General features: G+C 40.9%; 1 protein-coding gene across 3 annotated transcripts in view; it reads left to right on the top strand.

Moving 5' to 3' along the window:
* The window catches only part of LOC136885918 (uncharacterized), a 187,784-nt gene that overhangs the window by 144,415 nt on the left and 23,702 nt on the right, over positions 1-19,667 (top strand). For all 3 annotated transcript variants that reach the window (XM_068230552.1, XM_068230554.1, XM_068230553.1), the window contains exon 2: positions 7,428-7,565. In XM_068230552.1, the coding sequence (XP_068086653.1) occupies positions 7,428-7,565 (138 nt within the window). The remainder of the gene's footprint in view (positions 1-7,427; positions 7,566-19,667) is intronic.

Here is a 19,667-nt window from a genome sequence, read left to right on the forward strand (position 1 = left end):
CACTTCTTATACCTTTCATCCTTAAGCCATTCGTCTCTAAATCGCTGTTTATACTTTGTCCACAACTATACTAACTCTGTAATTAAAAATTTTAACATAAATTAAGTAGTAGACACTACCAAACAGCCCCAACTCAAAAGTCCAGCGCACTATCTTTAATAAACACAGCGACATTGGCACTAGCAGCTGGGCTCCTCGCATGATTTATTCTAACTTTTCCAGTTACAAGTACCGAATGATGTCGACCGAGCTATTATTCACCTTAATAATAAGGTCAATAAAGCATGGATATACATCATTAATGCTGCTAAAAATTCCGCGCGGCACGCTCTTGCTCACGCGCGACAATGGCGCTGATGCATGACGCTTACGTAAACATGTTAATATCATAATGACGTTATATGATATAAAATAATGTCATAATATTTTACTAAGTTATACGTCTTACGACCGTGGTTATTTTTTAAAATTGACATTTTATTGTAAAATCACCAAACATGTCACTAGATTTTAAAGAAAAACGCCATTTTTTCGACATGTCGCAAAATTGAAATTTTGTCACCATATGACTTCCTGAAAACACCAGATCTGGTGACAAAATCACCAGATTGGCAACCGTGCTCGCTGGTCGTGAAACTGGTTCCCGCACGGGCCGTTGCCTACGAGATAAGTACTGATTACGTAGGTAACGCCCGGGCACGTAAAACGCATCGTTTTGCCGCTAGGTGCGCTCTTCTTAACCATAAAATTGCGTGGGCGAGGTATACTCATTCAAACATTCACGAGCATGTCAAGACGTATTTTTTTTACTTTGAGTTTTCTTGTACTAGTGCGGGTGATTATAATTTTGCGACTGAAATTAATGACCGTATTTACGTAATGCGAACATCGGATAATTCTTAAAAAACATGGTGTACTGTAGTGTTCCTGGCTGTATACCAAAGATCTGAAAGGATGTGCTATTTTATTTCATAGATTTTCGAAAGACGAAGAAGTTAAAACTAAATGGTGTTTGGCAATTTCTCGTCAAGAAAATAATCTGGGATTTCTATGGAAACCTGTGTCCATCCCACTTTTTGCAGTCGGCATTTTAAGGACTCAGATGAGTGTAAACACAGCACTATAAACTCTACTTTCGAATGCCATTAAATCCATATTTCAAGTTTTTCCCGGACACAAACGAACACATTCCATACAGGAAGACCACAAAAGGCTACAGAAGTGGGACATGAAGCTAAACTTTTTTTTTTTTTTTTTTTTTGCTATTTGCTTTACGTCGCACCGACACAGATATGTCTTACGGCGACGATGGGATAGGAAGGGCCTAGGAATTGGAAGGAAGCGGCCGTGGCCTTAATTAAGGTACAGCCCCGGCATTTGCCTGGTGTGAAAATGGGAAACTACGGAAAACCATCTTCAGGGCTGCCGACAGTGGGGCTCGAACCCACTATCTCCCGATTACTGGATACTGGCCACACTTAAGCGACTGCAGCTATCGAGCTCGGTAAGCTAAACTTTAAAAGAAAATTGAACCTAATGTAGAACCAAACGCACATACGCTACAGCCAGCGAAGAGAAGAACCATCCAACTGTAATTATCAGTGAACCATTATACAGAACCACGGCACAGAGTGTGCTATTAAATAGCGCTGTTAACGGAGCGGTTGTTTACGGAGCGGAGGCTCCGGGCGCTTTCAATCGGTGCCTCCGGAGAACCTCCGATTGAATTACAAGTGCGTAGTTTAAACTTGGTACGGGAGAAATGAACGAGCTTTTGCACAGGAATTTATAACTTGTTGCTATTAATGTGAGAAACTACGCCCCTCCGTTAATACTTTAGTTATTTGGCGATATTACAGGTAGCATTCTTACGTGCAAACGTAATTATGTATCAGAACCTCCGATTGAATTTCAAGTGCGTAGTGTGAACTTGGTACGGGAGAAATGAACGAGCATTTTCACAGGAATTTGTAACTTGTCACTATTATCGTGAGAAACTAGTCCCCAGTTTATACATTTATTATTGGATGATATTACAGATAGCATTCTTACGTACAAACATTGAATGACAAGCGCGTAGTTTGAACTTCAGACGGGAGGAATGAACGAGCATTTTCACAGCAATTTATAACTTATCGCTCCTCCTTTAACTTTTTTAATGCTATTTGTTGTGGCGTCGACCTACTTGCACCATATGTGAGGAAACCAGAGTGTATTTTGTAAATGGCAGAAGTGTAAAGTGTTGAGTGTGAGGAAAGGAACGTTAAGGACGACACAAACACCAGTCCCCAGGCCAGGAATATTAATAATTTACAATAAATAAACCCTGACCCGGCCGGGAATCGAGCCCGGGGCCGTCGTGTGACAGGCGGACGCGTTACCACCTACACCGCGGGTCCGCAGCTTACAGAACATTTGTGCCATGTTTTACAGCGCAGCACTCACAGCGCGCTGCTTGTAAGCAGTCCAGTTCCCTTCTGTCATATTTGCTGGACCATCATGCTTTCGCTTTTTGGGCGAAGGCACATACTCAGATGACGAACTCGAAGTAGAGGGAAGCGACTGCTGCAACAAGCATTGCAGTTCCACATCGACAATATGATCTCCAAAGTCTATTTCCTCATCCCATTCCTCTCCATCTCCTCAAGCAAATCCTAATGTCCGGATCTCTTCCACAATTTCCATATCATTTTCCAGGAGAGTAGTTATGTGTTTATCATCTCCGATTCCTGGATGTTCGGAGACCGATTGCTTGTTCCAAATTGGGAGACCAAGGCATCTGCGCTGTAAGAAGAAGACATACAATATGTTCATTTCATTTCATTTCAATATAGGCACCTGAGCCAAGGCTCTTCTTGGTGCAATACAAATAAATGACAATGCAAGCTATATTCACAATCTGATTACAAAATAAAATACAGTAAGTATATAATTTAACATGGTGTAAGAGATAAGATAGGACAAAGCTTCCTAACCATAATTACCATACTACTTCAGGTATGACCGGGCGAGTTGGCCGTGCGCGTAGAGGCGCGCGGCTGTGAGCTTGCATCCGGGAGATAGTAGGTTCGAATCCCACTATCGGCAGCCCTGAAAATGGTTTTCCGTGGTTTCCCATTTTCACACCAGGCAAATGCTGGGGCTGTACCTTAATTAAGGCCACGGCCGCTTCCATCCAACTCCTAGGCCTTTCCTATCCCGTCGTCGCCATAAGACCTATCTGTGTCAGTGCGACGTAAAGCCCCTAGCAAAAAAAAAAAAAACTTAAGGTATGTTAGTACTTTACAGCAACACCACATCACCACCCACAACGTATCATTAAAGTGTGTGTTGATAGACATAATCCCGTAATAATTAATCGACAAATGATGGGTGTGCAAAGTGTAAGGGTGTGCTTTTGTAAAATGTGTCCATTCTGAACTCTTTTTTCCTGTCTCACTATTTATTTGATGAATCTCACATTGATGGTCTCTCATAATACTGTAGATTTCATTTGAAGTCACATTTTCAACATCCCAACGTTTGTTTCTTTTCAATGAGTTGTTTCTTCCTTTATATTGAGATTTCCACCTTCTCACCACATTATTAGTTCCTATAAATACATGAAACGAGCATTTTAGAAACTATTGGTGTCATGTTTCCAACACTTTACTGATACTTTGTGAGTCCTATAGCTCTTAAATGCTTGTCCTTCTGCCCATAAGATTTCATGTTTTTCTACTTGTGACATAAGCTTTCAGAAAATATGTATGTGTGTGACTAATTGGTATCAAAGGAGGGAAGGTTTACTTGTTAAATGCAATATAGTTTCATATCTATATATTAAGAGTTTACCAAAAGCAGCTTTGCCAAATCCGTCCGTCCGTTCTACCGGACCATTTGCTCATTTTTGTTTTATTCTCTCCGGAATTACGTACCAGTGAATCATTAGACACTGACAGGTCTCTTAAGTTCAGCCAACTTTGTGTCATCATAAAATCAAATCATTAAATGATCACTCCATTAATTGCAGGAGAAGGCCTACTCTTACCCACAGTACATTCTGTACTTAGCAGGTTGCTGAGCGACTAACACTTTCATTAATATTCTGATATATGCAATTTTAATCGTTAGTAATGTCATTATATGCAGCCATGTTTGATTACTACCTGTCAAGCCAGAGAGTACACACTTCCTCTGATCACGGGATAATACTATTCTCTACTAGATACTCTTTGATTCTCTAATCTTTCCCAGCTCCTAAATATATTAAACGGATGGCAGAACGTTCCTAATAACTTACATTCCCCTAAGAGAAAAAAGTCTACGTACAAACAGACCCCATCATGACATATGCTTTAACCGTTATCTGGGAACACCTATCGAAGGATAACCTAGCTACACTAGAAAGGGTGAAAGCCATGTATCATAAAAAAGTTCTCTGCCTGGTAAAAAAAACCCACTACTTCGAGACGAACCTATGATCTCACGACAACCATTCTATATAGAAGAACTGCAATTAAAAATACCATTCTACAACACAATACCAAGCTTTACATCAAGAACTGCAGGATAAAAAAGTGAATATATGAATAGATATTTCCAAACAGATGGCATGATGATGTCAGAATGAATGAATTCTGACTGTAAACTGTGCATACCATAATGTGCTTCTTATTAAATGTTCATAAAATCATTTAAAAGGGCAGGCAAAACAATATGATTGCTAAAGGCCTAGTTATAATGAATAGTGCAGAGCAGAGCCTCCGTGGCTCAGACGGCAGCGCGTCGGCCTCCTACCGCTGGATACCGTGGTTCAAATCCCGGTCGTTCCATGTGAGATTTGTGCTGGACAAAGCGGAGGCGGGACAGGTTTTCTCCGGGTACTCCGGTTTTCCCTGTCATCTTTCATTCCAGCAACACTCTCCATTCTCATTTCGTAGCATCTATCAGTCATTAATAAATCACTTTGGGAGTGGCGACCCCATCGTACTAATAGGCTATATCTGCTTCATTCATTCCATCCCTGACCCGGTCAAAGACTGGAAAACCGGTTGTAGGTTTTCAGTGCGGAGCAGCACGAGTCCACCAGGTATCTTAATAATTTTGTTTTAATTTTGTTAAATACTACAGTATTTTTATTGAGCTTCTGTGGCTCAGGCAGCAGTGCACTGGACTCTCACTCTCTCACTGCTAGGTTCCACGGTTCAAACCCTGGTCACTCCATGTGAGATTTGTGCTGGACAAAGCAGAGATGGGATAGGTTTTTCTTCAGATACTCCAGTTTTCCCTGTCATCTCTCATTCCAGTGACAATATTCAATACCATTTCATTTCATCTGTCAGTCATTAATCATTGCCCCAGAGGAGTGCGACAGGTGCTCTCTGCCGGCATTTTTCCTATCCTCGCAACTAGATGAGAGCTTCCTTCATTCCGTTCCTCACCTGGTCAAATGACTGGAAACAGGCTGAGGATTTTCATTTTCACTACAGTATTTTTAGTGAATAACAATTGATAAGTATTCGTTAGGTGAATTAAGGTACAATTAAGAGTTGTTTGTTCATGAAGGAACTGAGTGTCACCCCCTGCAGGTAATAATAATAATAATCGTATGGCCTCAGCTACCGTGTGCAGACATTTCAATTTGACGCCATCTGGCTGTCTGCTTGTCAATTTCGACGTTCCGTTTTACTCTAGGTCCCCACTAGATGGCAGACAGAGTAAAACCCCTGCAGGTGAGGGCTGCAGAGTAACACCCATGGTATACTCTACCTGCCATAATAGGCGACTAAAATTGGCTTCAGGGGCTCTCAACTTTTGAGTATGGGTTGGCGACTACGGGGCTCTTAGCCGAGTCCTGGCATTGCTTTCACTTACTTGTACCAAGCTTCTAACTTTCATCTATCCTGTGCCTTGGTCAACTCTTGTTCTTTTCCAACCCCGATGGTATTAGGTATGGAGGCCTAGGGCGTCTATCATTACTGGGCGTGCAGCTGTGAACTTGCATCTGGGAGATAGTGAGTTCAAACCCCACTAACAGCAGCCGTGAATATAGTTTTCCATGGTTTCCCATTTTCACACCAGGCAAATGCTGGGGCTGTACCTTAATTATGGCTACAGCCACTTACTTCCCACTACTAGGCCTTTCCTATCCCTTCGTCACCATAAGATCTGTGTCTGTGCGACGTAAAACAGATTATAAAAAAAAGAGTCTTTCATTTTCATGCCCTTCGTGGCCCTTGTCTTTCTTTAGCTGATACTGATACCTTCGTTTTTTGAAGTGTCAGATCTCTTTAATGTTTTCTCTCTGATTAGTGTTATATAGAGGATGGTTGCCTAATTTCACTTCCTCTTAAAACAATAATCACCGGGTGAGTTGGCCGTGCGGTGAGGGGCACGCGGCTGTGAGCTTGCATCCGGGAGATAGTGGGTTCGAATCCCACTGTTGGCAGCCCTGAAGATAGTTTTCCGTGGTTTCCCATTTTCACACCAGGCAGATGCTAGGGTTGTACCTTAAGGCCACGGCCGCTTCCTTCCGACTCCTAGGCCTTTCCTGTCCCATCGTCGCCATAAGACCTATCTCTGTCCGTGCGACATAAAGCAACTAGAAAAAAAATTAATAATCACCACCACCACCACCTAACTGATTGTCTCATTTCACCGACCCTCACCATCTTCTAGCCAAATCCCCTGTGGGTTGGGGCAGTAGAATAAGATCCATGGTATCCCCTGCCTAATCTAAAAGATGACTAAAAGGTGCTCCAGGTGCTTTTAATTTGTGAGCTTGTTTAGGTGACCACAGGGCCCTTAGCTGAGTCCTGGTACTGGGTATAATCATTGTGCCAGGTTCCTCACCTTCATCTACCCTATCTAATCTTCCTTCGTCATATCTTGTTCTTTTCCAACCCTGACGGTATTAGGTTTGCGAATCCCAGGGCCTTTCATTTTCATGCCCTTCGTGGTGCTGGTCTTTCTATGGCCGATACCTTTGGTCTTCGAAGTATTGGTCACCTCCCATTTTTTTCCTCTGATTGGTGTTAATAGAGGTTACCCAGTTGTACTGCCTCTTAAAACAATAATCACCACCACCACCATCTGAAGAGGTTAAGCTTTTTATGTTACTACTACTACTACTACTACTACTGAGGTCGATAGCTGCATTCGCTTAAGTGCGGCCAGTATCCAGTAATCGGGAAATAGTGGGTTCGAGCCCCACTGTCGGCAACCCTGAAGATGGTTTTCCATTTTCACACCAGGCAAATGCCGGGGCTGTACTTTAATAAGGCCACTCCCGCTTCCTTCCACTTCCTAGACATTTCCGATCCCATCGTCGCCATAAGACATATCTGTGTCGGTGCGACGTTAAGCAAAATAGAAGAAAAACCTACTACTACTGTTACTACTACTACTACTACTACTACTACTACTACGTCTCTGTGTTTTTCCAGGCGATGCTATAAACTGTGTTGTATGCAGTGGAGATGAAGAACCACGTTGTAACGTACCCTTCAACATGGAACCTGAACCTAGTACAGCATGTTATAAGAATGTATGTTCTGCTAAACTCTTCAAAAAAGGTGGTAAAAGTAAGTATTATACATTTTCACTGTCATTGATTTAAGAGGAGACCCGACTTATTTTCTCCCAGAAATGGCCCAAACACCAAAAGTGAGATTTGGATGCTAGTAAATACTGTACTCTGGAACTTAGAGCACACAGTATTATTTTCCTTTTTTTTTCATGTACAGCTATTATTAAAGTATCCTGGAGAGGTTAATCACAGCCACATTTCTGAAATTTCAGAGTTTGTTACAGTGATTAAAAACTGCGAGTTTCACTGCAGTGGTTCCGCATACTGAACTGAAGATGGCAATGCATGCACAGTGATCTGGTGTGCGTGTGTGTGTCTCTCTCTCACACGCACGCACGCACACACACACACACACACACACAGAGAGAGAGAGATGGGCAGTAATAAGTTTCATTATGGATCCGTATCGACAGTTGATCACTACCAATGGTGAGGACGGTCCACCTATTCAATAACTTTAATTTCATGTTACTATATTTTATTAATACTGGGACTAGTTTTGACTCTTATTAACACTTTCAGCACTACTAATTTTTAACATGGACCCTGGCAGCGAACTGAGTCTTCTTCCTGAATTTTATTACATTATTACACAAAAGCGTAACATAGTACTACCTGATTTTTGTATCATATGAAGGTGTCAGCCAACCAAAACAAAGACGTTACTCAGGAAGCAAACATCTTAGTCTTATGGAAAACATAAAAAATGTATGAGAGAAAAACATTTACATTCACGTTTCACCAATAAGCCTGCTCAAACTATAAAAATGAATCCTTTAATGTGGCTACTTATCGTTTTCAGTGATATATTCTTGGCTTATCTCCCGTCGTCAAGTTAGCCTTCTCTTTCATTCCAGATTGACAACATTGTCTACTACAGACATCCACGTCTACAAGAGGCATTTTCTGTTACACGAATTTGTCGTCCAACCTACCTTCTTTTATTCGATATTTTAGCAGCATTTTACGGCAAACTCTTCAATGTTTTTCAGCACTTCACGACATACCACTATTTTAATCCAATTTTCCAAGACGTCATAAACTAGACTGCTTTCAATGCAACTACATCTTTTCATCCTTATTTTAAATATTGGCCTCAAATATGAACTTTTACTGCATCTTTTAACCGTTTTGTTCTTATCCTGTTGACGCCTCATTTTTTATATTCTGCTTCCTAGTGTAATATATATTGCTTAAACTTCTCATCAAGAAGATCCATTTCAGTGTCAGACATGGACTATTTTTTAAAAACAATATATGACTTACTTTTAGATGAACACATTATTTTTTCAAAGTTTTTTTAGTATAAGTTCTGTTTTAATATTTTTTACTGTAAACAATTTACATCCACAGTATTAACACTTGTAAATATTCATCAAATTTTTTACATAAGCTATTATGACTCCTTAGACCATGAGTGTTTTAAGATTGATTGAAGCTGATGATGCCCAATAAATAGTGGGCGAAACATGTACTTCAAATTTCTGATAATTTCCATGTGTATTTAACCACACTATAGTGAAATAAATTTGTATTGAATAGGTGGTATTAAAATTACTCCTTGTATAAACTTTGTGATCAAAAACTAACCTCTGTTTCCCAACTCACGACTATCACCGACCAAAGGAACTGGAATAAAATCCTTACTAGAATCCACGACGTCTAATATGCACAGTGCATTAATAATGAATAACTTCGCATAAAATGATATCGTATTTTTATAACTGGATTTTCACGAAAATGACTGAAAAATTCTACTAGATCTTTTTATTGTCAGTCAGACACAGTTTAAAATGGGCCTAGAAAAACGTTTCACTCCGTGACCAAATTCATCACACTATACTCTCACCCGACAGCGCGCTTCCACTCGATTGAAAATGGGTAACTATGGATTTCTTATATTATTTACGTCAAAATTTTAGACAGAAAAATTTTACGTCGAATGAACATCTTAATTTGACATCACAAAATATAGTCAATAACACACGGAAATGACGATCTACATTGGACGTGATATCACTTCGAAACCCTATTCAATAACTTTTTACAACATCATACAGCACTTGCAAGACTTCAAAATTTATCCAAGTGGAAAATAAAACAAATGACTCTTTTCTGGTCGTATTCTAACATTTACAAAAACTTAATAGGGGACCAACTGCGTCATATATACCCCATTCAAATACACATTTAGAGATCATGAAACAAGATATGATAGGTAGTAAGATGGTAAGTCACATACCTTACGTTACGCCATCGGTCATCATGGACTCACCAGCGACCCTGGTATTTTTATTTAGCCATTTTTACATTTCTGGCTTTACAGATCATTATATTTCTTCAGGTTTCCTGGAAATAAAGCATTAAAAAAAAAGAAATGCCCTTCACTTGTTTTTGTTGAGCGCACACGGTAGACTGTATTTATTTCCGCACACGAATTACTTTCTTTATCACATAAAATTTTATTCGGTACTTTGACCGTCCTATCTAGTACAATTATTTCCACTCAAGAAAACTATCTCCACATGGAGTCAAGACCCCAGCCACAATGGCTAAAATCTGCGGTTGAACTTAGTCTACTTTTGTTGTTTGATTTCACAGAGCAGCTCAACCCTCTTTCATCAGCTTCGTAACACAAAATGCAGGAGAAGGAGACTTCGTCATGGTGTCCCTCCATATTTATAGCAGTTACCCCCTCTCTTCGGGCATCTCCCTTTGCCGCCAAGAAAATTTCTATAAATTTTCTGACTTAACTAAACTGTAATTACAAGAGTTTTGAAGGTGACAACATACTCGCTACATTTCCGGCGGTAGTGTTCATGGACATTTAAAATTTATACGTGTTCGATTTGTGGGATAAATGACCTCATTTGATAGGCACTATGTTTTCGACTTGGCTTGGGCACGCCATATACACGCGCTTTGAAATAGTTCACAAAAATGACTTAAGATTCTTCCGCCGTTGACACGTGCGACTGACGTCACGTATCCCAGAGCGTGGGACCGAAGGTAATCACCCCCTTGCCACGTGTCAATTCCATGCTATCAAGAATCGAACTTCTTATTAAATATTCTTAGGGCACAAAGGTCATGGGTTCAATACATACATAGATACATACAGACAGACAGAAATGAAGGAAATATAAAAAATGCATTTCCTTGTTACTATGGACACGAATGATACAGATATACCATTCTCTTTAAATTCTGAGCAATGTACAAACAAAACTCTTATTTTATATATAGACTAAACAATGCAACATTATTCAAACACTGTTACATAGAAATAATTATAATGGTAGCCAGCATGGCTTAGCACCAAATAGGGGATGGTTGCCCAGTTGTACTTCCTCTTTAAACAATAATTACCACCACCACTCAACACAGAATAGGCCTACTTTACTGATGCTCTAATGTAGATAGCCTATTACACTTTCATCTATGCTCCAGGGTTACATCTCTTATAACCTTCTTGTTTGAGAGATGAAAACAAGCCCCAGGGGCTCTGAACTTTGGAGCATGGGTTGGCGACCACGGGGCCCTCAGCTGAGTCCTGGCATTGCTTCCACTTGTGCCAGGCTCCTCACTTTCATCTATCTATCCTATCTGACCTCCCTTGGTCAACTCTTGTTCTTTTCCGACCCTGATGCTATTAGGTTTGCGAGGGCTAGGGAGTCTTTCATTTTCACGCCGTTCGGGGCCCTTGTTTTCTTTGGCCGATATCTTCATGTTTCGAAGTGTCGGACCCCTTCCATTTTTTCTCTCTAATTAGTGTTATATAGAGGATGGTTGCCTAGTTGTACTTCCTCTTAAAACAATAATCACCACCACCACCATCATGGTCTCAGATACTTCCCTACGGTACTGGGTTACTGATCACCGCAGTTCAGTACCTGCTATGAGCAACATATTTTGTGCTCCCATTCAGTTAGCACTGGTATGTACATATCCGCTGTATTTTATATATTGTTTCACTATGGTCGTCTGATGAAAACTCGCGTGGATGTGGGGAGAAGGGTAAGCATGGCTGCTGCACAAGCATCAATCTTAAATCTCAAGGCCTGAAAATAAACATCTGTTCCACCCATGGTGACTCAAACTGTGGTGCTATTAATGATGTTTCAAAGTAGTAGGTCAATTGTGCTTTAGTTTCACAATTGCTGTAAGTACTGCATAATGGGCAGTTTAATAATGAACATGCATCTGTTTCAGAGAGCTTGCACAGTCTATCAGGACTAATATTTGTGTAGATCATTCCACATTAAGAAAAGAGTATTGCTTTTACGGACCTACAAGGATTGAACAGACCCCCTCATACACACCCATAATTCCTCATGATTAAGGAATATTATAATGTACTTCATGTTGTATGCCGGCCCCGTGGTGGAGGGGTACATTCCTGAGGCCCTGGGTTTGATTCCCGGCCAGGTCAGGGATTTTTACCTGGACCTGAGGGCTGGTTCGAGGTCCACTCAGCCTATGTGATTAGAATTGAGGAGCTATCTGACGGTGAGATGGCGGCCCCAGTCTAGAAAGCCAAGAATAACGGCCGAGAGGAATCGTCGTGCTGACCACACGACACCTCGTAATCTGCAGGCCTTTGGGCTGAGCAGCGGTCGCTTGGTAGACCAAGGCCCTTCAAGGCTGTAGTGTCATGGAGTTTACTTCATGTTGTATTACGAAAGAGAGAAAAAATGATGAGGCATTTTTTGCCTGTGCATTATTAAAATAACTACTGAAGATTTTCTATTTAACAAATACATTTGCAGGGAGGAAGTTCAATGGCGGGAACATCCATCACTTTGTTGACTTCCTTCAATTAACTTCTGTTCTACGAGATGACTAAAAGGGGCTCCATTGGTTTTTAACTTGGGAACATGGTTTGGTGACCACAGGGCCCTTAGCTGAGTCCTAGCATTGTTTCCAATTGTTTGTGCCAGGTTCCTCACTTTCACCCCCCTGTGGGTGGAGGCAGTAGAATAACACCCACGGTATCCCACGCCTGTCGTAAGAGGCGACTAAAAGGGGCCCCAGATGCTCTGAACTTCGGAGCGTGAGTTCACAACCATGGGGCCCTTAGCTGAGTCGTGGCATTGCTTCCACTTTCTTGTGCCAGGCTCTTCACTTTCATCTATCCTATCCGACCCCTCTCGGTCAACTCTTGTTCTTTTCTGACCCCGATGGTATTACGTATGGAGGCTAGGAAGTCTTTCATTTGCATGCCCTTCGTGGCCCTTGTCTTCCTTTCGCTGATATCTCCCTATTTTGAAGTGTCGGACCCCTTCCATTTTTTTTCCTCTCTGATTAGTGTTATATAGAGGATGGTTGCCTAGTTGAACTTCATCTTTAAACAATAATTACCACTACCTGCACCATGCTCAATTTCTTTCTTTAACATTAATACAGTGATTTATTTACTTTATTGATGAGGCCACGCACCACATGCCGTAACGAGAGGTTAACATCATAGACACCGCAATGAATTGAGAATTTATACCAGCCACAAATTAAGAATGTGTCAGTTTTAACCATATCTTCATGTACCATCCTGACAATGTCCAACAGCATTTCAGCATGATTTTAACAGACACTACTGGTACATTTTATTTACGTTGATTGATGTGGAAATGCCATCTAGCAGTTCTGTGTCAGGTGATGGTTATTTACAGTGGCGTCCAGTGGCTTGCATACTGCTAACACCACTCAAGTATAGGGACCGTGCGAATGGCGAGTGGTGCGCTCTTGTGACTACCTCAGAAAACGTTTGATGGGGTAAGCTGAAAGCCAGCGCTCGAGTTAGTTAATGACGGTGTTAACTGAAAGAATGGAGAGTCGAACGAGTAAAAGTAAAAGTAAACAAAACTTTCACTCATCTCCCAGCAAGGAATTGACATTAACATTTATTGTAGGGAACTTCTCCTTCAAATTAAAATGAACTAGCCTCGTGTTCACCCTGTTTTATTATGAGACATAAGGTGAGTTTTACAGCATGGTAAGTCTCTCAACATTGGCCAAAAAAGAGAAAGCAATGTCTCCTCAACCGCTGATAGCGTTTGGGACCAAATACAATGTATCTTTGTTACTGTTAGTTTTCTGCATTGAAAACTTTGAAGTGCGTCAGTGAGCAAGATAAAAAGGTAAAAGTGCATACACGTGTCCCTCAATGTGACACTACCGGTACCCGTAACAACATATTCCGAATTAATGGCAGATAATACTGAAAATAAAACCTTTCCAGTAAGGGAATGGCAGTACACAGGAATTGCTCATGCCTTGAAATTTTCACAGTGATACTTCCTTTAGGAGAAGATACAAACAGTTCACGTAAGTTGATGTTCAAAACATACATGGATATCTGCACTTGGGTGTAGTAGATGTGACTATCTCTAATATTAATTTCACCTTGTTGTGTCGCATACAAATGCGGTACATTGCTCCGTTTCTCTTGAATAATAGGGTTTCCTTTACACGAAAAAGGACACAATTTCCAGGAGAGAAAGCCATTGGGATGAAATACTATCCCGTCTGGACTTCAACACAGCAATGGGTGCTCTACTTTGATGCACACTCTGACCTGTTTTACAAAACAGTCACTGAGTTTGCAGTACTCAGCCACCGCAAGTTGTTCAGTGTTCCTACCTTACCTCATCGCAGGTGTGTTAAGGGATGTAGAAATCAGAAATGACCTTGCAAGTTGATCATAATCACCACTTCTCAGTGTCTTAATCTGATCAGCTTGCTGGCTGGCAGATAAGCGTAATTTTCTTTAATTGAACCACGCAGCACAGCGATACTGAAACCTTGTGTCAAATGCAATTTTGTACATCTGTTCTGTTGTAACTGTTTCATTTGCGATATAAAATAGTTGCACATCTTGAGGCAAGAAATCGAGATAATTCACGGGTTTGATTCATAATTTAACAGTGGACATTTTTGTAACAAAATAGCACCTATGGACTGCATGGGTATTCTGATTTTGTACTTCATTCAGACACTAGATCAAATCCTCAATTTCGCTACGTTCTACAGCATCATCTATAACTTTTTGTAGAATGGAACTTGTCACCACGTAATTTTCACTCTAACATTCGGCTTTAAGCATATCAGTGAGGGCACACTCAATATGTTTTTACTCGTTGGTACAAACAAGTTTTATTGAAAGTGGTTGATTCTGTTTGTTCAGCAACGTGGACGTATGGTTTCAACAGTTCTGCTATCTTCTCTCCTTTCGAATATAGATCCTTACGAGCACATTTAGGTTTATTTTTTCCATTGCTGCACTATGGTGGTTTTGGAGGAGTCCCTCTCGGAGTTAATAAAGGAACACAAAGCAGCAATGTCCTTACAGCGTTTCGACTGACCTGATTTGCATCCACAATCACCGTGAACAATGTTCCTGTTACTGTCAATGTGAAAATAAATAAAAATACTTATAATGAGGAATTATTTATCGCATCACCTTTAGGAACTAAGTATTTTTTTAATAATATTTTAACCATTTCATCGTCATTCACAGCTTAGCCCGCCTGCGCAGGGGAAGTACACTCAAGAAGAAGTTGTCGCCATGAATTGCGGGTCGGTTGTCCTTCCTCACTCATTATTTGTAAAGTGAAAATCTGTCGGGATTTGAACCACAGTCGCCGGAACTTGAAGCAAGCCGCTCGCTACCCCCTTTATAATACAGTAGAATAATTGAGAAAAATTGGCTTGCTTTTCCTATGTTAGCTTAGCTGCTAGCCTCTGAATTTAGTGACCGTGGTTTGAACCCGAGTGTCACTGAAGTGCGATTTTCAGTTGAAAGAATTGTGTTTCAGGAAAGGCATCCGACTCTAAATTCATGATTACAACTCTTATAGGACTCAGTGTATGCAATGGCACCACTCAATGATTCAATTATTTATAACTAAAGTTATTGTGAATAAATAATTAATTAACAATTTCCCAAAATAGGAATAAAATATAGTAAATACCTTAATTTCAACGTTGTATGGTGACTGATTAATACTCGTTTCCCGTAGACACTTGCCGTATATTTCTTGCCCTAACCTTTCCTTCACGTCAAAGACATGGTTACTGCTATTTAAATCTTCACCTTTCTTTAGCGTGGGTTCCCGGAAATAATCTGAGTGTTGCACTGTCTGAAACCCTACATAATTTATAGCGGTCGCTGCTACAGTCGAAGCCATTATTGTCCGGCTTTACCTCTTTATTTTACAATCACAAGTCAAAGCTTACTGCCCTGGTTGTAATGGACTGCACTGTCAATGGTCTCGTGAGTGCCCCATCAAACGACTGCAGCTGTTTCCGTTAGGGGCGCTAGCTACTAAAATTCTCGTGCGAGCACGGTCCCTATAGATTTGGTGATTGACGATCAGACTACAGAACCAACATTTACCAGTTCCCGTTTTGCAATTGAAATTGTAATGATTAGCAGTGATGGAACTAACAATTTATTAATATTAATGCGAGAAAGAGTCTGGATGATGTGCATACTCCATATGCTAACAATTTAGAGCCTAATTTTTTTTCAAATTTTACACATAGTTTATCCCAGATTTTAATGTCAATTGTGTGTTGGTACAGCCAAGGCCAAAATTAGTCCCTATTTTACTAATGTAATTCAATAATATTGTATATTACAGTATTAACCCTAGAATCATAAAGTCCCTCCAGTGTAACACGAATCATAAACTTTCGTCTGTCAGACTACCAAAAAGAAAAGCACTTTAATATGCATAAACCTAACATTTTACACAAAATACAGAATATTATACTTAAAATTACCACACGTAGTGATGACAATACACTCTGGTCAGTTTTTCTTCAATAGGCACATTCAATGCACTGTTTTGCCTGGTGATCAAGACAAGTGCCTTCGCCATGTCTTACAAAAGAATCGGGTCATTCTTCATTTATTTGATGGACAAAACGCACAAATTATTATTCTTTTAGCAGTACCTGATTGAGGCTCTTCAGGAATGCCATCTTTTCCAAGAATTTTAGCGATGGTCCTCTTCAGGCTGCGCCTCAAAGTTGGTGTTTGAAGTCTCTCTTGCAGCTTTGGAGCCATTAGCATTTTGGATATATCCTTTGCAAACTCTCGCCTTGAAAGTGGCTTTTGGCCTTTTTCAACCATCTTATGCGCATAAATAATGTATCCATTGACAAGTGATGTATTAATCATACAATAAAAGATACACATTGGCCATCTTCTCGTTTTTCTTGAAGAGGACATCAGTGTTGACATTTCATCGAAAGTGTCCACGGCACCTTTAGTCCCATTGTAGTCTTCCGTCATATCTGGTTTCCCACTGGCCGCTATTGTTCCTACTTCATGGCATTTAGAAAGGAGGATTACATTCTTGTTTGATTTTCCTTTATAGGATTCCAATGCTTTTATACCATTATAACAAAACATGGAGGACCCAAGCTTTCTTACTTTGACTGTTTTCATCTCTGGCGGTATCTGTGGCTTGTCTTTTCTCATTGTTCCAATGATTGTCAGGTTATTGTCACAATGCAGATAATCAGCCAGACGAATTGAGGTGAACCAATTGTCGGTCGTAATATTTCTGTTTGATCCATGTATTGCCTGGGTAATTTCATTCATGAAATACATTACCACTAATGTCTCCTGCAGAGAGTGGTTCTCTGTCTAATTCAGAACTGCCGCTATCAATTCATCATCGTGCGCTAGATTTTCCATTTCAGTATCCTATTAAGCTTACGTATTACGTACAAAAAACATTACTGTAATAAACCAAATATTCACACTATTTACAGCTATGTACAAATCACGAATACTTTCACAAATCATAAACTTTCGTCTCTCAGATGACGGTCATGTCGTCCCCCTGTGGGTGGGGGCGGTAGAATAACACCCACGGTATCCCCTGCCTGTCGTAAGAGGCGAGTAAAAGGGGCCCCAGGGGCTCTGAACTTTGGAGCGTGGGTTGGCGACCACGGCGCCCTTAGCTGAGTCCTGGCATTGCTTCCACTTACTTGTGCCAGGCTCCTCACTTTCATCTATCCTATCCGACCTCTCTTGGTCAACTCTTGTTCTTTTCAGACCCCGACGCTATTAGGTTTGCGAGGGCTAGGGAGTCTTTCATTTTCATGCCCATCGTGGCCCTTGTCTTCCTTTGGCCGATATCTTCATTTTTTGAAGTGTCGGACCCCTTCCATATTTTCACTCTGATTAGTGTTATATAGAGGATGGTTGCCTAGTTGTACTTCCTCTTAAAACAATAATCACCACCACCACCTGACGGTCATGTCGCAGTGAACAAACAACTGGACCTTTATGCTTGAAATCAAGGTCAGCACTTATTGTTGATAGCTGGGGAAGATTAGATGGAGGGGTAAAGCACAGTTCATTAGCGTCTGGAAATTCCTGCGGAAACTACAGGGGTGCGTAGTCTGGGAGACGAAAGTTTATGATTCTAGGGTTAAAAAGGTGGGCCATTACGACATTAATTTAATGATTATTATTGAAATCTATGTGCCGCCATTTTTCCGTGATGCTGTTGATCAGAGCTGTTCGATATGCAATCCTGACTTACTGTTTTCTTAACATGGAGTGATCAGCTTAGTGTAGTCTCTGTTACTCATTTCATACATAAAAGCTGCCGTGACTTCTCATCAGATGCAGATAGTAGTTTTTGCTATAACTGTTTTCTTATCATTAACATTGCGTCTGTGAGACAGTGAGCTGAGCGGATGTGCTGAGTGGAGCGCGGAGCAATGGGTATCACGTTGACACAACATAGGATAGCAATCGGCAGATGGAACTGTATAAAGGGAAGAAGAATGGAAACAAGAATGGAGTTAAAGGGTGAAAAAAGGAAGATGGTGGCTACGTTACTGGTGGCGGCGGTGGTGATGGTGTTGCTGATAATAGGAGGAGTAGAGATTAATCCCGGCCCAGGTCCAGTAGGTTCCATTGGATGGGAAGAGTACGAGGCGATTAGAGAGATGATTAGAGAGGCTTGTCAGACGGAGCAAATAAAAGAAATGTTCCGAGAGTTATCCAGGGAATTTATGGACCTAAAATTGAGTATCAAAGAAGATGTAAAGAAGTTTGTGGAAGAGGAAGGGTGTAATAAAGATGAATTAGACCTATTGAAGCAGAAGGTAAGAAGCCTGGAGTGGGACCTGAGAGAAACTAAGAGAGCAGTCGAGAAGAGTCTACAAGACAACGTAAGAAAAAATATCTTCATATACGGTGTCCAAGAAGAAGAAAGAGAGTCTAAAGTCGAACTAGTGTACAAAGTGGTAGAAGTTATCCAGAACAGGATGAAGATCAACTTCAGTGAAGTTGATATTGACGATGTACAGCGTGTGGGGAGAGTGAAAGGTAAGAGACCAATTAGAGTGAAATTGCTATCGACACTGATGGCGGATATTGTAATAAGAAATTCGAGTAATCTGAAAGGAGAGAAAGTGTGGATAAAACGGGAGATGGACAGGGAAGCCATAGAGAAGAACAGAATTCTGAATAAACATTTAAGAGAGGCAAGAAAACAAGGTCTTAAGGCATATATTAGAGAGCAGCAGCTGGTGGTTGGAAACGGAAGGTGGAATCGAGTGTGGGGGGCGGGAAGGCTGAAAAAGCTTGATGAAGAACACCAACAGCAGCAGAACGTGTCCTTGGCAACAGTGGAAGTAGCAAGGAAGGTCAGTGAAAGGAGTGATATTACGGAAGTGAGCGAAGTCCACATCACATCAGGTGCGGGAAGTAGGGATGTGCTGAACAGCAGTGCCAGCAACCAGGTGGGCGGAAATGGAGAGTCCTTGAAGAGTCATCACAACACAGAGATGGAGGAAGCAAGTAATGTGCCACAACTGGTGAGGAGTACAGTGGAAATTGTGAATGAAGGTAACAGTAGGCAGGGTAAGAATGCATCCTCTCCGAGTAAAAGGATCACTGAAAATAAAATGGAAAAAAGACAGGCGCTAAATAAGGAAAGATCATTAAGTTTGAAAGATCTCTGGGGAAAGAAAAAAGGCGTAGGTATGGAGAAAGGGAAGGATGACGGGAGAAAAGAGAACGAGGAGAGATCTGGAGAGGACTCACAGGGAAGAGTGACAAGAAGTA

This window comes from Anabrus simplex, chromosome X, assembly GCF_040414725.1.
Source record: "Anabrus simplex isolate iqAnaSimp1 chromosome X, ASM4041472v1, whole genome shotgun sequence".
In the NCBI taxonomy this organism is placed as follows: domain Eukaryota; kingdom Metazoa; phylum Arthropoda; class Insecta; order Orthoptera; family Tettigoniidae; genus Anabrus; species Anabrus simplex.